Source organism: Alligator mississippiensis, chromosome 1, assembly GCF_030867095.1.
Source record: "Alligator mississippiensis isolate rAllMis1 chromosome 1, rAllMis1, whole genome shotgun sequence".
Lineage (NCBI taxonomy): Eukaryota > Metazoa > Chordata > Crocodylia > Alligatoridae > Alligator > Alligator mississippiensis.
Window position 1 is genome coordinate 436,962,741 of NC_081824.1, and position 19,207 is coordinate 436,981,947.

At 45.1% G+C, this 19,207-nt stretch overlaps 2 protein-coding genes across 7 annotated transcripts in view; one reads left to right on the forward strand and one right to left on the reverse strand.

Moving 5' to 3' along the window:
- ATM (ATM serine/threonine kinase) overlaps positions 1 to 10,534 on the reverse strand; it is a 105,988-nt gene extending 95,454 nt beyond the window's left edge. The window contains exons 1-3 of one of the 4 annotated variants that reach the window (XM_019481998.2): positions 10,382 to 10,534; positions 1,658 to 1,762; positions 1,452 to 1,564 (exon numbers count right to left, since the gene is read on the reverse strand). In XM_019481998.2, coding sequence (XP_019337543.1) covers positions 1,452 to 1,564; positions 1,658 to 1,729 — 185 coding nt within the window. In that variant the 5' untranslated portion in view covers positions 1,730 to 1,762; positions 10,382 to 10,534. Of the gene's footprint in view, positions 1 to 1,451; positions 1,565 to 1,657; positions 1,763 to 10,302 lie in introns of all 4 variants that reach the window. The other 3 variants (XM_019481999.2, XM_019482002.2, XM_019482001.2) reach the window with 3 other exon arrangements.
- A 102-nt stretch (positions 10,535 to 10,636) lies between these two features.
- LOC102568925 (protein NPAT) overlaps positions 10,637 to 19,207 on the forward strand; it is a 48,393-nt gene continuing 39,822 nt past the window's right edge. For all 3 annotated transcript variants that reach the window (XM_059720871.1, XM_006262469.4, XM_059720877.1), the window contains exons 1-3: positions 10,637 to 10,755; positions 14,016 to 14,134; positions 19,086 to 19,146. In XM_059720871.1, coding sequence (XP_059576854.1) covers positions 10,719 to 10,755; positions 14,016 to 14,134; positions 19,086 to 19,146 — 217 coding nt within the window. In that variant the 5' untranslated portion in view covers positions 10,637 to 10,718. The remainder of the gene's footprint in view (positions 10,756 to 14,015; positions 14,135 to 19,085; positions 19,147 to 19,207) is intronic.

Consider the following 19,207-nt stretch of genomic DNA (forward strand, 5'->3'; position numbering starts at 1 on the left):
TCCACCCACAGCGCTGCTGCCTCCCAGATGGGAGGGAGAGGGGGAAGCTTGCACACAGCGGCTGCAGCCGCCACCCAGCACCCCGTGCTGCTGCTGCAGCATGTCTGGCCGTGCACAACCCCATCCTGGCTGTTTTCAGGGCCCAGCAGTGGGGCGCTGTCACTGTGTGCCCCCCTTTCCTCCCCCACTCCCTGCTGCCTCCCCCTCCCTGTCAGCTTTTGTTGGGGTCCTGCAGCAGCAAGGCCAGAGTGGGGGGGGAGCCCCCAAGGCTAGCGCTGCACCTCCAGCACCCCATGCTGCTGCCTCTCAGGAGCGGGGGGTACTTGCCCTGTCATCCCCCTCGACCAGCACCCCACGCTGTTGCTGCCTCCAGGGAGCAGGGCCAGGGGGGCGAGGCCAGCGCTGCTGGTCTCACCATCCCATCCCGCTCTATCACCTCCTGTCTGCAATGCTTTTGGAGCACTTTGGTTGTTTCAGACAACCAATCAGAGTGTAAATAAGGTGTTACAGACAGACAGACAGACAGACAGACAGACAGACAGACAGACAGACAGACAGACAGACAGACTAAGGCTTTTATAATATTAGAATGAATATTGTAAAAACAAGTGAGTAACAAACTCCTGAGTCTTTTTCTGAATCAAAACTGCTTAACTAGTATATAGATTTTGCTTTCATACACTAGTACATACTGTCAGAGCAAATTTAATAGAAATAATTTGTGTCAGGAAATGATTAACTAAGGCATAAGTGCCAATCATATAGTCCACAGATCTGTTCTCTCTGGCTCGCTGGAGGTTTGAGTTGAGGGAGGACTCAATCTGTAACATATATGAAACAGACCTCAGTATTAAAGATACAGGCCTTCACAGACCACGTAGCATAATTTATTTTAGGCCATGAATTACACTTCAGTGGATTAATTTAAAAACAAAGGTTTTTATTGAATTATATACTCTGTGTATGTTTAAAAAACTGCAATCTGAAAATCAGACACAAACTACATATTTTCATTCTCATAAGGGCAACAAGATCACAATTTTGTATTACAATGAAGCATTTGAAGTATTTATTACAAAACTATAACTTTGTAATAAAATGAAGTTTTTAATAATCATAAATATATTTATAATTAACTATGTTCAACCTAGTCTGCTGCTGGCAGTTTAAAACATAGACATCCCTTAGCATCCACTGAAATTGATCAATAATACACCACAGCAGTTAACTTTCTTTTTGTGAATTATATTGATATACTTTAAAGATGATTTACAGTTCATCTTTTCTTTTCTTTTTATAAGCAGACAAATAAGTTTCGGATTCCAATTTTCAGATGTACAAAAGTGGTGGTGTTGACCTGCTATACTATGAAACAATATAGCACTGCTCTGTGTGGAGAAAATGACAATTTGGAAAGAGAACAAATGAAGGCACTATGGACACAAAAGTACCTAAACACAGCATCCCAGTTAAGTTGTTTTCCTTGTTTAGAATCAGAATTCCGATCCAGCTGCTGAATTGTTTCAGAATCACGGATAAGTCGTTTAAACTTTTCAATTTCTTTCTGAAAACATGTCAGAAAAAAAGGTATTATGTATTCATTCCATTGCTTTACATACATAATGTACACTCGGACACTCATACTGAAATGAATTACCCTTCGCTCTGTAACTTTATCTTTTTCAAGTTGATGGCAGCAAACAAGCAGATCATGTAGTACAAGACTCATGGTTCAGCTTAAAAGCAGATATATAACTTGTATCTGTAAATGCAAAGAAAGATAGTATTATAATTATAAAATAACCTAGCTGCTTGACTTAAGAACCCAATCAACAAGCTCACAGAATGGAATATGCAACATAAAAGGTGATCACTTCCAACTTGCAAAACAAAGAGTTTCTTTTTCCTTTTTAAGTGTTCCTGGTGTTTCAGTTTATTATCATATTCAGGCTGTCTCCCTGGCACACATTGTTATACATTATTTCATTGTAATGTCACCTGGTAATGGGTTCAGGACAGGATCACAAGCAGTATCTTGCTGAGAATATAAGCCAGTAGCGCCCCCCCCCCCCCCAAAAAAAAACAAAAACCAAAACCAAAGCAATCAGCAAGCCTCAGTCACTCAACATTTACTCCATGTAATATGTGGCACCCAATAACTTTACATGGAAAAAAAGTCAAACATGACATGCTACAAAAAATTAAGTACCCTATATGGGGTGAATCTAAACATTGAGAAGGAGGCACTGGCTCTCAAAGGTGCGTCTGAAGCCCTGCTCCCCTGTGTGAACTAGGATTGGGGGGCTCAGTCCCTGCAGGAAGTGGTCTGAACCCCTCCCTCTGTTCTCTACCTAAAAGCTAGGATCTGCAGGAAATCTTGGTATTTTGGGATTCTGTGTTCTATGCATTTGACTCATAGTATCATAGTGCTTAGGGTCGGAAGGGACCTAAACAGATCATCAGGTCCGACCCCCTGCCCCAGGCAGGAACGGGTGCCGGGGTCATATCACCCCAGCCAAATATCTGTCCAGATTCCTCTTGAAGACCCTTAAGTAGGAGAGAGCACCACCTCACTTGAGAGCCCATTCCAGAGCATGGCAGCCCTAACTGTAAAGTAATGTCTCCTGATGTCCAGCCTGAACCTTCTCTCTCATGATTTGTGGCCATTACTCCTAGTAACCCTGGGTGGTGCCTGGGGAAACAGAGCCTCCCCCAATTCCTGCTGGTCCCCCCTGGTGAGTTCGTAAACGGCCACCAGATCCCCTTAGCCTTCTCTTGTGGAGGGTGAATAGATTTAGGCCCTTTAGCCTCTCTTCGTAGGGCCTGACCTGCTGCCCCTTGACCATTCGAGTGGCCCTCCTCTAGCCACATCCCTCTTGAAGTGCGGCACCCAGAACTGGACACAGTACTCCAACTGTGGCCTGACCAATGCCACATAGAGGGGGATGGATCACCTCCCTGGACCTACTTGTGATGCATCTGTAGATGCACAATGAGGTGCGGTTCGCCTTACTGGCTGCTTCCTCACATTGGCGGCTCACGTTCATCCTGGAGTCAACAATGACTCCAAGATCCCTTTCTACCACTGTGTAGACAAAAAGGGTGTTCCCCAGCTTATAGGTGTGTTGCTGGTTCCTTCTCCCTAGATGCAGTACCCTGCACTTGTCTGCATTGAATTCCATCCTATTCTCATCCGCCCACCTCTGTAATTTGTCTAGATCTAGCTGGATTCTGTCCCTCCCCTCCAGCGTGCCCACCTCGCCCCACAACTTGGTGTCATCAGCGAATTTGGACAGTGTGCATTCCACACCCACATCCAGATTGCTGATAAAGATGTTGAACAGTACAGGCCCCAGGACCGAGCCTTGGGGAACTCCACTGCCTACATCCCTCCAGGTCAAAAATGATCCATCCACCACCACTCTCTGGGTGTAACCGTCTAGCCAATTTGCCACCAATCTGACTGTGTAGGCATCAATGCCACAGTCACCTAGTTTTTTTAAGAGAATGTGGTGGAAAACCATGTCAAAGGCCTTCTTAAAGTCCAGGAAGATGACATCCACCCCAACACCCTTGTCAAGGAACTTTGTGACCTGATCATAAAAAGAAACCAGGTAAGTCAGGAAGGACTTGCCCTCATTGAACCCATGATGGTTGCACCTGAGCATTACCTCTCAAGCTGGGCCCTCGCAGATGTGCTCCTTGATAATTTTCTCAAAGGTCTTCCCAAAGACTGAGGTAAGACTGACTGGCCTAAGACCGAGGTAACACTGACTGGTAAGACTGATTCTCCTCAGAATAAGGAGAGATTTGAAAGTGACCCATATTTATAACTTTGAAACCCAGACAAGGAAAAATGGTTATACATGTCCCTTGTATGTGGTTACTAAACTAGATAGATGACTAGCATTGAGAGGGGACAACTAAGTGGGACAGGACACAGGAGGCCTGGTTCTGGAGCACAGTCAGAGCGCAGAGTCTGGTTCAGCAGCTGAGGCAACATAACCAAAAAGTCTGCAAGATCTCCCTCCAACGAGCTGCTTGCCTGGGCAGAAAGCATCAGTAAGCGACTTTTCATAGGTTAATGGTTTCTAAAATGCTGAAGAAATAGTGGGAGAGGCAAGGATTTTGTGGGCAATATTTTTTATTGGACCAACTGCATGGTTAGGATAAAGTTAAGCAAGCTTTCGAATGCAAGGGATTCTTCATAAGGTATGAGGACAGAAGGAAGCACAGGTGTGATCACAAGATACAGCGATAAGTCATGACCCTAAGTAGAAGGGCAGAACCCTCTAGCCAGGAACCACCAGCTTTAAGTCCCAGCAGGAACACTGGCACACTCCAGTCAAAATCCCAAGCCTTGGCTGCAGCCAATACCCAATGCTTCTGAGAAAAGCTTTAAAAAACCCTGACACGTGTAGCAGCAGGGAGGGAGGAATTCCTTGCCAGCTCTATGAGGCAAACAGCAAAGCCCAGAAGCATGGGAAATACCCATGGTAGAACTTAGGCATAGCTATGCCTAGATCATCCCTGACCAGTGGTTGTCCAACCTCTTCATGAACACCTCCAGCAATGGAGAATCCACAGCTTCTCTACACAGTCTACATCACTGCCTCAGTGTTCCAACAGTGAAGACATTTTTCCTGGTATCCAATCTAAACCTACTTTACTGCAACTTCAAGTCATTAGTTTGTATCCCACTCTCTGTGGCAAGAGAGAAAAGGCATTTTCCCTCTTCTGTATGGCAGCCCTTCAAGTATTTGAAGACTGCTATCACATCCCCTCTTAAGCACCTTTTCCACAAGCTGAACATGCCTATTTCCTTCAGTCATCTTTTCCTCGTATGACTTGCTTTCCAAACCCTTGGTTATTCTTCTTCCCCATCTCTGTATCCTCTATAATTTCTCCAAGTTTTTTTTTTTTTTTTTTTTTTAATGTGGAACCCAATACTTTAGATGAGACCTAACCAGCCTTAGCGACAACCACTTCCCATGTCTTGCAGCTAATATTTCTAGTGATGCTTTCCAAAACTGCACTGCCTTTTGTGCAGTTGCATCACACTGTAAACTCATACTGAGTCTGTGGTCTGTTGCCAGCCATGGCCATTTTCAAAGGGCCTGAGCTAAGCTGCAAAAGTGTTGCTAAACAGAAGGCCCGAAACCTGTTTCTTGGTGACTGCAGTGTGAACCTTTGTAGATGTGACAACTAACTTGGTCAGGAAGTAAAGAAAACCATCAAACATAATTAAACAAAGCATAAAGCCTGAAAGGAGGTAAGGGAATAGCATACATTAAATAGCACATATACACTACATCATAGCTTTATCTTAAAATAGTAGTAGCAGTGATTGCTGTAACCAAATGTATTAGATGTTATTTTGCTATAATAGATATATTTTTGTTAAAATGCTTAGATAATGTGTAAAACACAAAAACAGCCTTGTCAGAGAAGACCATAAAGGTAAAGAAGAAATAAGAACAGGATTCCACAATGGGGAAGGCAAAGAGATAAGAAGCCCAGAGATATAAATCCCAACTAACTGACACCTTCCAAGTCCACAAAAGATTTGGTTCAGTCCAGTTCTAAAAGTTTGTGAAACAAAGTAGGGGTACACTGATAAAGATTTTCGGGGTTGATACCAATAGCCAATTATTCACCAGGCATACTGGCCGATACCAATCTGATAACCGATTTATAGGAATGCAGCCAGGTAGCGTGGAGAGCAGCACTCTGCAGGTACGTCTGTGGAGGGAAAAGGGCGGAGGGGAGGGAAGGGGCATGGGGGCAGAGGGGCAGATCAAGGTCTCCACAGTGAAGGAGGGAGTGGGGCAGGGGCTGGGGATGCTGCCCAGCCAGGGCAGTGAATGGGACTCCATGGCTGGCGCAGGGAGCAGGACAGAGCCACGGATGGCTTGTCCAGGGGATCAGTGTTCCAGCGCTTAAAAATGGTGGTGGGGGCGCTTGAACTAAAGCTCGTCAAATGAGCTTTAGTTCAAGTGCTGCCATCACCATTTTTAAGCATTGGGATGCTTCTAACCAGAGCTGAGTGCGGTAAGGGCAGATGTGGGCTGCCCACTGCGGCCCTGGAGCTTTCGCCCTGCTGCCTTTGCCCTGGGAGCTGTGCAGTAGCTGTACATCCCTTGCCAGCCCAGCAGTAGAAGGCACAACTTGCTGCTGCTACTGCTGCCAGATGGGCAGGGAGTGCGCAGCCAGCGTGCATCTCCCAGGGAAAAGGCAGCAGAGTGGAAAACCCAGAGTTTGCCCTTGCCCTTGCCTCATGCACAAATCTGGGGGGACACATGCCCCCCATGCTTCTCCTGGAGGTGCACAAAGCGGTGGGGAACCACCCCCCCTCCATCTTGCCCCGTGCCCCCTAGGCAAGCCGCCTGTGGCTCTGTCCCGCTCCCTGCCCTAGGTCTCATTCACTGCCCTGGCTGGGCAGCACCCTCAGCCCCTGCCCCAGTCCCTCCCTCACTGTGATGGCCTCAATCTTCCCCCAACCACCCCTTCCCTCCCCCACACCTCTGGCCCTCAACAGACTTACCTGCAAAGCGCTGCTCTCCATAACACCCAGCTGCATTCCTGGCCATGTACATGCCGTGGCTGCACGTATGCACACGGCATCCAGAGACTCGTCCAGAAGGCACATTATAGGCTACACCTGCCCCCCACAAAAAGATAGCTGATAACGTTAATTTTCCTTTTAATTGGTGCCAATCCAAAATGGCACCAATATATGGCACCTCTAAAACAAAGAAATGTAAATAAAACCAATCAGAGATCATTTATTAGAATATTAAAACCAGCCATCTATAAATACTGGGCATAGGATGGAGGTAAATTTGGAAAATTCAGTAAATTCTAGACCTGCTGCTAATCTGTGGGCTGCCCTCCTTCTACCTCAAGTCTTCCCAGCCAATATAGGTGAGAAATCTATGTTGTGCTGTTGCAAGTAGCCAGACAGACTCTGGGATAAATGTTTGTTTTCATGTTTTAAGGTGCAAGCAAATAAAAGGTTGGGCTATAGACCTGTGTCTGCCTTTTTCATCAGTAGCCTACCCACAAGGTTACCTGTAATCTAGGTAACAGGACTTCCCAGGGTCCCAGGTTCTTTTCCATAGAGCTGCCATATAGCCAGGAGTCACCCATTTTGTATTTTTGATCGTTCTTCCCAAGGTATAGCACCTTGCATTTGTCAGCACTGAACATCATCCCGTTAGCTTCAGGCCAGCTTTCCAATCTGTCAAGATCCTTCTGAATTACAATCCCATCCTCCAACATGTTTGCAATCCTTCCCAGTTTCATGTTTAACTACAAACTAGCTGAAGAAACTTCCTACGCCAACATCCAAATTATTATTAAACAGGTTGAACAGCACTGACCCCAGGACAGACCCCCATGGGACTCCACTCGAAACCTCCTGCCATTTTGACATGGATCCATTTATAATTACCCTTTGCTTGTGGTTATTGAGCCAGTTGCCTATCCACCTTACAGTAGTTTTGTCCAGGCCAGATTTCTCCAATTTGTTTATGAGAAGGTCATACAGGACCTGGTCAAAAGCACTGCTGAAGTTCACTATATCAACAGCATTCCCGTCATCCACCCACAGAGTTACACTGTCAAAGGAAGAGATCAAGTAAATCCACGCTGACTGCTTGTGATCAACCTTTTCTCCTCTAGACGCCTGCCAGTGGACTTCCTTAGGATATGTTCCAGTAACTTCCCAGGTATTGAGGCGAGACTAAGTACACTGTAGTTTCTCAGGCCCTCTTTTTTGTCTTTTTTCCGGTCCTCTGTTACCTCGCCCACCACCCCTAACTTTATAAATATTATTGCTAAGGGGACCAAAATCTCCTCTGTCAATTCCTTTCATACCCTGGGATGATGTTTATCAGACTCTACAGAGTTGAATTCATTCAGACCCAATACTCTTTATTAGGTGTCTGGCTCCAGCTTAAATGTTTTTATGACATCTAAAGCAAAGAAGCATTGAGTAGCTCCACCTTCTTTACATCTTCTGATTAGAGTGCCCCCCTCCCTGTTACTTAACAGTAGGCCTACAGCTTTCTTGATCTTTCTTTTATAGCCCAAATACTTATAGAACCTTTTTGTTGTTTTTCATCTCCCTCACCAGGTGCAGCTCATGCTTTATCTTTGCCTACCTGATTCTGTCCCTGTAGGTTCTTACTACTTCCCAGTAAGCTTTTTAGGTGACCTGTCTAGTTTTCCATAGCCTGTACGCTTTCCTTTTGCACTGGATGCATCCTAGAATCTCCTTGTGCTGTCACATTGGTCTCTTGTCATTTTTCTTGCGCTTTCATCATGTCAGAACAGTTTTTTGGGGGTTTCCAATGCTGTGCACTTTAGAAGCTCTCAGCCCTCCTGGGTGCCTTTCTTCTTCAGGCTATCTTTCCAAGGAACCATGCCTATTTGCTCCCCGAGCTGGGTGAAATACACCTGTTTGAAATCTAGCATCCTACTTTTGCTGATGCCATGCTTTCCTCATCTCAGGACCTAGAATTATATCAGATTGTGATCACTTCCTCCCAAGTTGCCCATCACCTTTCACATCCTCCACCTGTTATTTCCCGTTGGTCAAGACAAGATCCAAGACAGATGAGCCCCTAGTTGTATCCTCTACTTTCTGGAACAGAAAGTTGTCTTCCACACAAGTTAGGAATTGGCTCGACATTTTGTGTTTGGCTGTATTGTTCTTTCAGCAGATGTCGAAAAATTAAGTTTCCTATCCCATAGCTTTTGGAGACACCTTCTCTTCCTGATTTTGTGGCCTACAATAGATCCACACCATTATATCAGTGCTGCATCTTTCACCTTTCCTCTTCACGCAAATCCATTCTGCTCCGCTATCTTCTTCCTACTGAGTCCAGCAACAAGCGTATGTTTTTGACATAGAAGGCAATACCACTACCTTTTTTCCCCAACCCCATCATTTCAAAACAAAGGGTAACCCCCTCAGTGTTGACATCCCAGTAATAAGAGGTGTCCTGCCAGGGCTCTGTGATACCAATCAGGTCATAGTTCTTTTCACAGGCTGCAGTCTCCAGCTCTTCTTGTTTCTTCCCTATACTTTTTGCATTTGCATCCACACATCAAATGTATTTTGTATTCTGACCTATTCACTTCCCTTCTGCACCACTTGTTGCTGTCCTGTGACTCACTAGTGTCTTCCCCTCTGCACTATGTGGCTTTTTTGTTCACCATCCCCGCTGAACCTAGCTTAAAGCCCTCCTTACTAGATTGGCCAGACCATGTCCAAAGATGCTCTTTCCAGTTCTGGTCAGGTGGATCCCATCTCTTGATAGCAGGCCCTCTCCCAGAACATCTGCCTGCTGTCAAAGAATCCAAAGGCTTCACATCAACACCCCGGTCCCAGCCACATGCACTTCCAGGGCATGATGGCCCCTGCTTGCCTTACAAAGAGAGGATCAACCAGAACGTCATTCGTGCTCCCAGATCATTTATCCTCCTGGCCAACTTAAGTAACAGATTGTAAGCATAAGCACATTTGTTGTCACATGTATCACCTCAGACCATTGAGCAAAAAGATAAATAAAATAATGATGTAAAATCTGCGTTTTCCCTCATTTTGTGCTGATAGTTATTTTTTTGTAAACCTTTGAGATTAAACAGACAGACAAACTGGTTTGAGCCAAATCAGTTAAGTCTGATACTACACTCAACCAGGTTTTTCTCAAACTGGTTTATGTGCCCTGAACGTCTGTTCTGTTATAGGTTTAAACCAGTTTCTGATCACTTAAACCAGTTTAAGTGTAATGTCTGTCCCTAGCCTAAAAAAGAACTAGTCCGGTTTCACATCTGCCCCTTGTCCATTTTTGTTCAAGGTTCTGGAGAAAGCCGAAAACAATGATTATTATTGGAAAGTTTTCAAAATCATGTAAATATTTGTGTCCAGCTTAAAAACACTGTTGTCAAGAAGCCAAATTTAGAAACACCTCTTTAACTGGCAGAATTTACCTGTCAATGCCCTTCATGGGGGGGGAGGGGGGGCGAGATTTCTGGCAGAAGTGACAAACGAACACCACACCCTCCCCTCAGCACAACACCCTCCCCGGAGAATTAGCTGGCTGCTCTTTCTGCTCTTTGCTCCCCACCCGACCTGCTGCTCTGCTTTCTGCCTCCTTCCCTGCGTGCCCCCGCCCCATCTTCTGCTCTGCTTTCTGCTCCCTACCCTGCCTCCTCCTGCGCTGCCTGAGCCCTGTGCCCGCTCCGCCAGGGCCGCACGCACGTGCCACAGGCGGCCTCCCTGGCTCGACTTACACGAAGTCCGAGCCGCTGCCAGAAAGAACCGCTAACGCACCCGCCAAACCAGCTCATCAAACCCTCCCCGGCCTCGCACCCGCTCAAGCCGTCAAGCCGCGGCGCCGTGCAGCCGTGGGGAGCGCGGAGGCCTCCCCGCACTGATGAGCGGCCCGGCCGTACGAGCGCAGCCTTAGTCCGGCCCCACCGCTGCCACGCGCCGCCGCGGGCCGTTACCGCGGCAGCCCCACCCGCATGCGCACTACGCCTGCCTCGCAGCACCAGCGCCAGCAGGGAGGGAGGGGTAGTGCCGGAAGCGGTTGTGCAACTGCGGCTTCCGGCGGAAGGGGCGGGGCGGGTTGCGCGGGTGGCGTTTCCGCGCTCTGCGTGTGGTGCGCGGGGCGGCCGAGCTGCGAGTGCCGCCGCCCGCTGGGGCCATGCTGCTGCCGTCCGACGTGGCCCGCCTGGTGCTGGGTGAGTGCGGCGAGACTCCCTCAGCGCGGCCTGTGTCTGCCTCCGCGGCCTGGCCTCAACCCAGAGACCCGCCCCGCCCCGGCTCCCTGAGGCCTCGCGGTGCTTTGGCCCTGTGGGGAACCCGGCGCTGCCCGGGGGGCTGTGCGGCGTCGGGACCCGCCCGCGTTGTCTCCTGGAGTCTGAGGAGAATAAAGGGGGCGAAGGAAACGAGCCGCTGGTGCGCGGGCCGCCAGGAGGCGACGCGGGGGGGAGGGGTGCAGCACTCTGGCTGCGCCGCTGGGACAGAGCCGGCCAAGCACAGGGCAAAGCCGCTTCCTCGAGCGGCAAGTGACATGATTGAGGCTGCCGACCCCCACAGCCTTTCTGGCTCTGTCTCCACCTTGCAGTTGGTCCAATGAATGATCGTCCCTCCCCCAAGAAATCTGCTCTTCTCTCCCCCCCCCCCCAGCATTGCTCTGGCTGCCAGGCCAATTGTGCGTTTTCCTGTGAACTGGAAGACCAGCTTGAGAGAGCCTCCTCCTACCACGGGCTGGGAGCCTGCACCTTCGAAAAACATGATTGTGAGGTTCAGGGCTTGTGGTAGAGGTGATACCTTTTATTAGACCAACAAGAATTTTGCAAAAAAAAAATTCTTTCATTGCAAGCTTTTGGGCACAAACACCTTTCATCAGGCATTGGAGAAAAGATTGTAAAAGTTCTTTTGGATAGGAATGAAAGTTCGTATTTCATAGGATTTCACAGATCACAGAGGAGTCCATAGATGAAAAACTCCTCTGGGCAGGCAGGTCTTAGCTGGCTAAGAGTCTCTGCCCTCTTTTGTGAGGCTCTGTGATGATGCAAATTAGCTTGAGCAAAAGCAAGAGCAGTGTTTCAGGTGGTCACAGTTGCTTCCTCTTTGGGGAAAATATGAAGATTTAATTTCAAAATCGGCTAAAATTTGATAACTTTCGTGTGTCAGGTTTTGCAAAAATCTTGTTGGACTAAAAGATATCACCTCTACCATGAGCTCTGATTGCTTTTTCCTCTATACCAATATGGCTATAGCCTGGATGCCCGCTTGTGGGTTAGCATAACAGTAGAAGGCGGTCACTTTAAAACGGTTATTTTGGGGGATTGCTGCATTTCTGACAGAGCCCTTTAACTTTTTCAATACAAGAATGAGAGGCCAGGAATTGAAAAGTCATAGGCTTCAAACCTATGGAGGCATTGTAAGCAGTGCGTGTAATGAGACTTAATTAAAGTTGTACTAGATCTTATCTTCTGTTGCTCATGGCTTGGCCAAATAGGCTCAGTTTTTCCGAAAGGTGCATTTGCCTCCAGCTGGATCATTTCTAAAGTCCTGTTTGAAATGCTGGAGCTGTTTCAGAGAGCTGAGTTAGGTGGGGAAATCTATTGCTTTGGTTATATTAAAAAATAAAACTTACAAACTATTAATCTGATCTCAAGAATCTCTGCTCATTTAGCATCTCATTGCTACCTGGCTGCTACCCTGTGATGCTGTGAAAATAAACTTATTAATATTTGTAGAAAAACTAAAATGAAACAGCAAAAGCACTGGAGAAAATTCTGCAAGAAAATTAGGATTTTTGTGGGTGGTAGCTGAGGAAGACCTGACAACAAAGGGTGCTGCGGTTCCTAAATCTCCTCCATATCCCTTCCAACTATACAGTTGGTCCAATAAAAGATACCACCCACAAAAATCTTTGCTTCTCACATTTTTCCTGGGCCATCACAGCTACAAAATCACCCCAGCACTATTGCAAATAAATTATTGCCCCTTACGACTGCTTTTGGATTCAGTAAGTAAGGCACAGGGCATTGCACGATAAGGAAACAAAAACACAGAATAGCTGCAAACGCAGAGTGTTGGTCATTCTGTGTGAAATACAGGGGTCTATAGAAAAATATTTTCTGATCATGGAATGAAATAGGAATGCATAATGCATGCACACGAGGGATCAAAGTCATATTTTACAGGCAACATTAGCTTTGGCATTTCCTAACTTCTTGGTGCTTGATTTTGTAATTTGTCTATGTGCATAGCATATATATCCTTAACTGTTGTAAGTCAGAGATGTAAGATATGGTTCTACTTCCTTTGACCCACAGAACACATTTGCAAAACTTAAAAAATGATTGTAATATGTTACATACCAGTTAATCACTTTTGGGACATGTGTAACTTAAACTTCTGTAATGCACAGCATTGAACAGTTAATAGAGTTTTTTGGGGTTTTTTTTAGCTTTCATTGTGCATCAGATACTGAACACTATTGTGGACACGGTGGAAAAAGTTTTTGGTCCTATCTCTTTGTCAGTTCAAAGAATACTATTTTCTACGTGATAATTTGGAGTTAACATGTTTGGTAGTTGAATCCCATAAGAGACATTTAAAGCCAGAGTGGCCAAATCACCAGGGGCCAACCATCTTCAGCATAAAATAAACAACATGCCATACTAACTTTTATGGCTCAGTGGTCTAGAATCATTCATTCAGATAGTTTTTTTCCTTTCTGTTTGGTACCTGAGTTACTTGAATGTTAATATAAAATATTAAAATATCATTGGTTTGAGACTTTTTGGAAGGTGGAAGGAGTTTTTCTGTATATATCATATTAAGGCTGGTGAGAGAGCCCGAGTTGTAGGAGTACCTAAAGTATAGCTGATTCACCAACTAAAAGCAAAGTTATAGCATGGACATGTGTTGCTTTTCCCATGTCTATAAATATCTATAATGTCATCTTTTGGGAGAAAGAAATCATGTAAAATATTTTTATATTGCATTTGTTTTCCGGGTTTGGAACTTCAAAACGTGCACAAAAACACTTGCTTATTGTATGGCAATGTCTTTTAAAGTTTACTGCAGAGTACCATTTTTATTTTAAAACTGGAATATTCAGCTCACATTTGACTTAGTCACTTGAGGCAAGACCTCTATTTTTTGCCTGTAGGGTACTGTGCACACAAATGGTTTCATTTAACAATCATTTCTTAGCTGAAGAGTTATTTATGTACATGTAGCATGGTGTCAGTAAAGCTGTGTGACATTATCTACTGGAGAGATGTGTAGAAAGGTAGCTATTCTTTCAAAACATAACACAACTCGTGTTTTCTTGAGTATTTGTCACTTGAGTGCTTAGATGATTGCACAGTAAGCTTACTGTATTATGCTACATAATTGTATCAGTGCATTGACACCTATCAAGTGTACCTTGTAAAAAAGTGAATCAAATCACATACCTTTGTCTTATTTACTGCAGGATATTTACAACAAGAAAAACTTTCAGCTACCTGTCGTGAGTTTATATTGGAAAGCTCAGATTTAAAAGAATATGCAGAGCACTGTACAGAGGATGGGTCTGTTCCAGCTTGTTTATTGGTAAGTTTATATTTGAAGCACGTGAGATAGAGTTGAACCCTAGTACATTCCAAAATATGTACTTCTAAAATAATTTATTTAAGTTTGCACAGACTTCTATGCTTTCAGAATGGTTGTAACATCTGCAGTGTTCAAGACATTTAAACAGTACGACCGAGTAACTTTTTTTTGGTACCCTGCATAAGGGGTTGTATATGAACAGCTGTTTTTTCCTACATTCTTAATATAACAAACATTGGACATTGACCCAGACACTGACAGTTTTACAAATCTAAGAATAAAATAAGTGAGCGGTATTCATAATGTACAGTTACATGTTTTGTTATTGTAAGCAAGGAATATTGCCTTTGATACATATTTCCAGGAGTTAAGTACTATAGTTATTCAGACAGTTAAATCACTTGTACCTGGTTAGATACCTGATCAAGATGACATCCCTGCTGCAAGCTCTTGATTGAGAACATAACCGATTTTTCTGTTGAATTTGGGATAGGAGGCTTGTCTCAAAATTTAGAAGATGCACTTGAAATGAATATGGGCAAGGGGAAGAAATCTGTTTGCTGTAATTACAGAATGATGTATCTGCTTGTATGGACTCTCCTCAACTGACTTGCACCTTGTAGGAAGAAAGCTTTGGGAATCCCATGGGGGTTCTAGGCAAACTATAGAATGGGTGACAACTCTTGATTCTCAGTGGCCACATCTACATGAGTAGCCAACTGCGCAGTTGTTACTGCTCAGTCATTTAGTACTTGCTTAACCAAGTACTAAATGACTGTGCAGTGATCAGCGTTATTGCGCAGTCCCGTCGCCACATGGTTATTTTTAGATACTACTGCACAGAAGTAACAAGCTAGTGTACAGTAGCTTTGCCATCACAGTTCGTGCCTTGTGACACTACGGCACAGTAGCTCATTGCTGCTACTGTACCGTACTGCCTCATGTAGACCTGCCCAGTGTGTTTAGAAGCACAGAGCAAATTTTGATCTCAGCATAGCTTTTATTGGTTTAACATTTCTTTGGCACTGCAAACTGACCTGGACTTTGCAGCCCTGTAGAGAGATGTGGCTGTCCAAGAATGTTTCTTTCAGTCTTGACAACTCTCTGATGGCATGTGTGGTATAAAGGAAGGTCACTGGTGTCCTTTTGGAACCCCTTCCACATGATAGATAATGTCCAACAAGGATGCATTTTCAGGCTAATCCTGTTTGTGCCATTATGTGCAGAGGTGTGAAACAAAGCGGTTTGTGACTTCAATGAAGGCATCTATACTTGCTTTCAGACTGCAAAAGGGTTGTTGCCAGGTACATGTTCATTTAATGCAGGGGCAGGCAAAGTCCAGTCTGGGCCATCCAGCTGGCAGTGGACTCCAATTCCCTGCAGCCCCAGCCCATGTGATGGGGGCCGGTTTCCATTAAGATCTCAGCAGCAGCTGTGCTGTGATAGCATGGGGCCGAGGTATCCATGGAGACCTGCCCCAGCAGCACTGGCAGGCAACAGTGGTGCCAGCTTCTTCCTGGTGGGGTGGCTGAGAGGGGACTGTGCTCTGGGTAGGAGCAGGGCAGACTCAGTTGCCACTGCCTGTGCAGGATGGATAACAGCAGCGGCAGCGGTACTGCTGGGAGGGGTGGCTATGGGGAATTTTTGAGTAGCTCTAGCCCCCCAAAGCCCCTGCTGGCAGGGCATGTGGTAGGGCACAGAGCTGCTCTGGAGCCCAGCTGGGATCTTGCAGCGGTGACAGCATGGTTCAGAACCAAGGCAGAGCCGCAATCTGCAGCCTGCATGCCCTGGGCAGGACCATGTAGGCAGCGGCTTGTTGCTCTGCCCCAGCTCTGGACCATGCTGTCAGCACTGTAAGATTGCAGCTGGGCTCTGGAGCAGCTCTGCACCCTTCCGTGCGCCCTGCCAGCACTGTTGGGGCCCATCTCCATTGAAACTCCAGCCTCATGCTATCACAGCGTGCCTGCTGTTGGGGTTTTCTTGGAAGCCGGCCCCAGCCACGTGGGCATGGGCTACTGGGAAATATAGTCCAGCCGCCAGCTGGATCCACCATTTTGCCAACCCCAATCTCATGACTTGCAGTGGCCTGAAATGTGGCTAAGATGAATCATGTATCATGAATCAGACAGTGCTAAATAGAAATGAGACTATTGACTTTGTGGCTCATTATAATCTACCTGATTCCTGTTAATCGTCACTCAAAACCCCTTCCCCTTTTAGTGGTCTTGATATTCCACTTTTTGAATTATCCTTTCTTCCACAATTTTGCTGTCTGATAGGTCTCTTCTATTTCACAGCCCTACAGACTCTTTTTAGCTTGTCAAAATTCAGGGTCTGCCCATGCAGTCTAGACTTCAGCGGTTTCTGTTTACAATTATAAGAACTGCTTACAATTCAGCTGTGCAAGGGTTAGAACTGTAGCTTTTCCTTGAGTAGGAAAGGGAGGGTGAATGAGCTGACAGTTAGGCTCTGCCCCTGCTCTATATGGCCATAACTCTAAAGCACCTTTTCTGCATTTTGCCTTCCCAAAACCAGGTCCATATCTTGTTTGGGATGGGGGGAGGGGAGGGGGGTGTGGTGTGCAAGAAAAAAAGAATAGTATTTCTCCTTTTCAGTTGGATGTTGGCTATGGCTAAAGGTAGGAAATGCTTTGGGTTGTGCCCCTAGTGATATTAAAAACTTACAAGATGCCAAGCTGATGCATCTTACCAATTCTCTTAAGTTAAATGGATCAACAGGTTTGGGGTTAAAAAGGATTTCCCACCAGAAGTCAGGTTGGAAAAGCCTTGGGAGGGATGGCTTTCCTTTGTATTGTGGGGCATGGTCTGCCTCTAGTATCCTCTAGGCATAATTTGCCTGACAAATTCCCTACAAATGTATGGGCCCAAGGCACTGATAGAGCATTCTCTTTTTATTCTCTTCCTGTAGTACATTATAGGATGTGTGTCTTGTTTTACTCTAAAGAGCTGAAGCCTTCTGTGGGTTATGACAGGCTGTTTTGTGAAAAGTGTAGGGTAGTGCACAGCAGATAGTTTCTGTAGAACACTTTTGTAGAACTGTATGACACGGTTGCCTGTGAGTGAAGGGAACTGGATTTAGTGGGTGAGAAAGAAGCTTGTTGTCTTATGCTCCTCATTCTTCAACATCTACTCTTTCTAAGAGTTACTGTGTTGAATTACAAAATATATTTTGAGGCTAGATATCAGGGGGTACTTCACAGTCAGGGCAGCTAGGATCTAGAACCAACTTCCAAGGGAAGTCATGCTCGCTCCTACACTGGGGGTTTTCAAAAGGAGGCTGGATAGACACCTAGCTGGGGTCATTTGACCCCAGCATTCTTTCTTGCCCATGGCAGGGTGTTGGACTTCATGATCTGCTCAGGTCCCTTCTGACCCTACCAACTACGAAACATTATTCTATCAATAACACGTTTCCATACATAAACAGTGTGTTTGCTCTCTGACTTTAGTGACCTCTCTTTGTCATGAAAGTGAATTGAGGTTTGATTCCAGCTAGAGCTTTGGATGTTGCTGTACATAGATATTGATTTCGGTAGTCATATATTCACTTTCTTCCAACTTGCATTTTATCTTTCTAATATGCCATTGCTAACTATAAATGCTGGGCCCTTCTCCACAATATTCTAGCTTGGATCAGCAACATAGGGCAGCTTCTCTGCCCTGCACCATGCATTCCTCTTCCACATGCCACTGATCCCTTCCACAACATCCACCAGATACCTGCCCCTGCTCTGTCACCTCGCTACTGCAGCTTCTGCTTACTCTTGCTGCCAAATTTCATGCTTTCTATCACTACTAGCAATGGAAATCAGCATCCCTTGGTGGCAAGTGTAAGTGAAAACTGAAGAAATAGGAAAGTCCCTAGTACAGAGCAGAAAGGGCTGGGGCACTGCAGAAGTGGGTCCTGCAGAGGGGATTGGTAGACTGCCGCAGCATACAAATCAACCAGTTGCCTGCTGTTCTTAAAAGTTGCCAACCCCTATTCTAGGTTGATGGAAATCTTGTACTTCTGATATTGTTCTGACCCACCAATTAAAAAATAAAGCTTAAAATTTTATCTGTTTACAGATATTTAATCAGTTATTAAGTTGAGCTGTCTGTGGCCCCCTAAACTTAAGATCTGAATTCAGCTGTAGTCTGCAAGAATGTAAGGAAGAGTAGAAGACTGAGTTATTAAAGTTTGGAAACCCCTATTAAAAGCAAATTACTTTTATTATTTGCATTATTATTTTTCCCTGTTTCAAAGTATAAATAATATCAGAACATACCAGAAGATCAAATCTCAGTGTGACTCACATTCTTTGTAATTCAGTAAAGTGTTTTTTAAAAGCATACAGGACTGTAGGTAAGTTTCAGTGTCAAATATGACAAGTAGCTCAAACTAACCCTTTGTCATCTAAAGCATGGTATAATGAGAAAGGTAAAATTTTCATGCATATGATGTAATTATTAAAAATTCCACTTCAGTCACCAGGCCTCCTGAAATTTGTTTGCTTAGCAATACATTGTGCTTCCTTTTGTCTTGTTTTGTCCATTGTAGCTAGACTTCACCAACCAAATTCAACAGCAAGGCTTTTTGTCTTGCTTCCCAGAGCTGCTGTACCATCATGGTTAACACTCGGGGGTTAGTGCCATTCCCTTCTAATCATAGAATTTCAAGTTTTCGATTCCTGCTCAGCATGCAAGTCAGCAGCAGGGTAGCCAGCTACAGCAGCATTAACCCTTTATTTGTTTATACAGTAGCTCTGGCAGCCGCCATGAGAAGCCCTGAAGGCCAGATCCATAGGTGGGTCTGCAAGAAGCCCTGCAAAGAAGATCTGGCCAACTAATTCAAACATTTTTTATACCCCTGTGTTAGAGTAGTGTAACAGAATTGTGACAGGTAGTTTACTACCAAAGATTCTAACACTGATCTTTTTTTGTTTTTTCAGTCTTTGTTTGGAAAAAACTTGACAACCATTCTTAATGAGTATGTAGCCATGAAAACAAAAGGTAAGTATGCAGCATCAGCCATCTCTTGAATAGCACTTCTTTCCTGGTATCTCTTTAAATT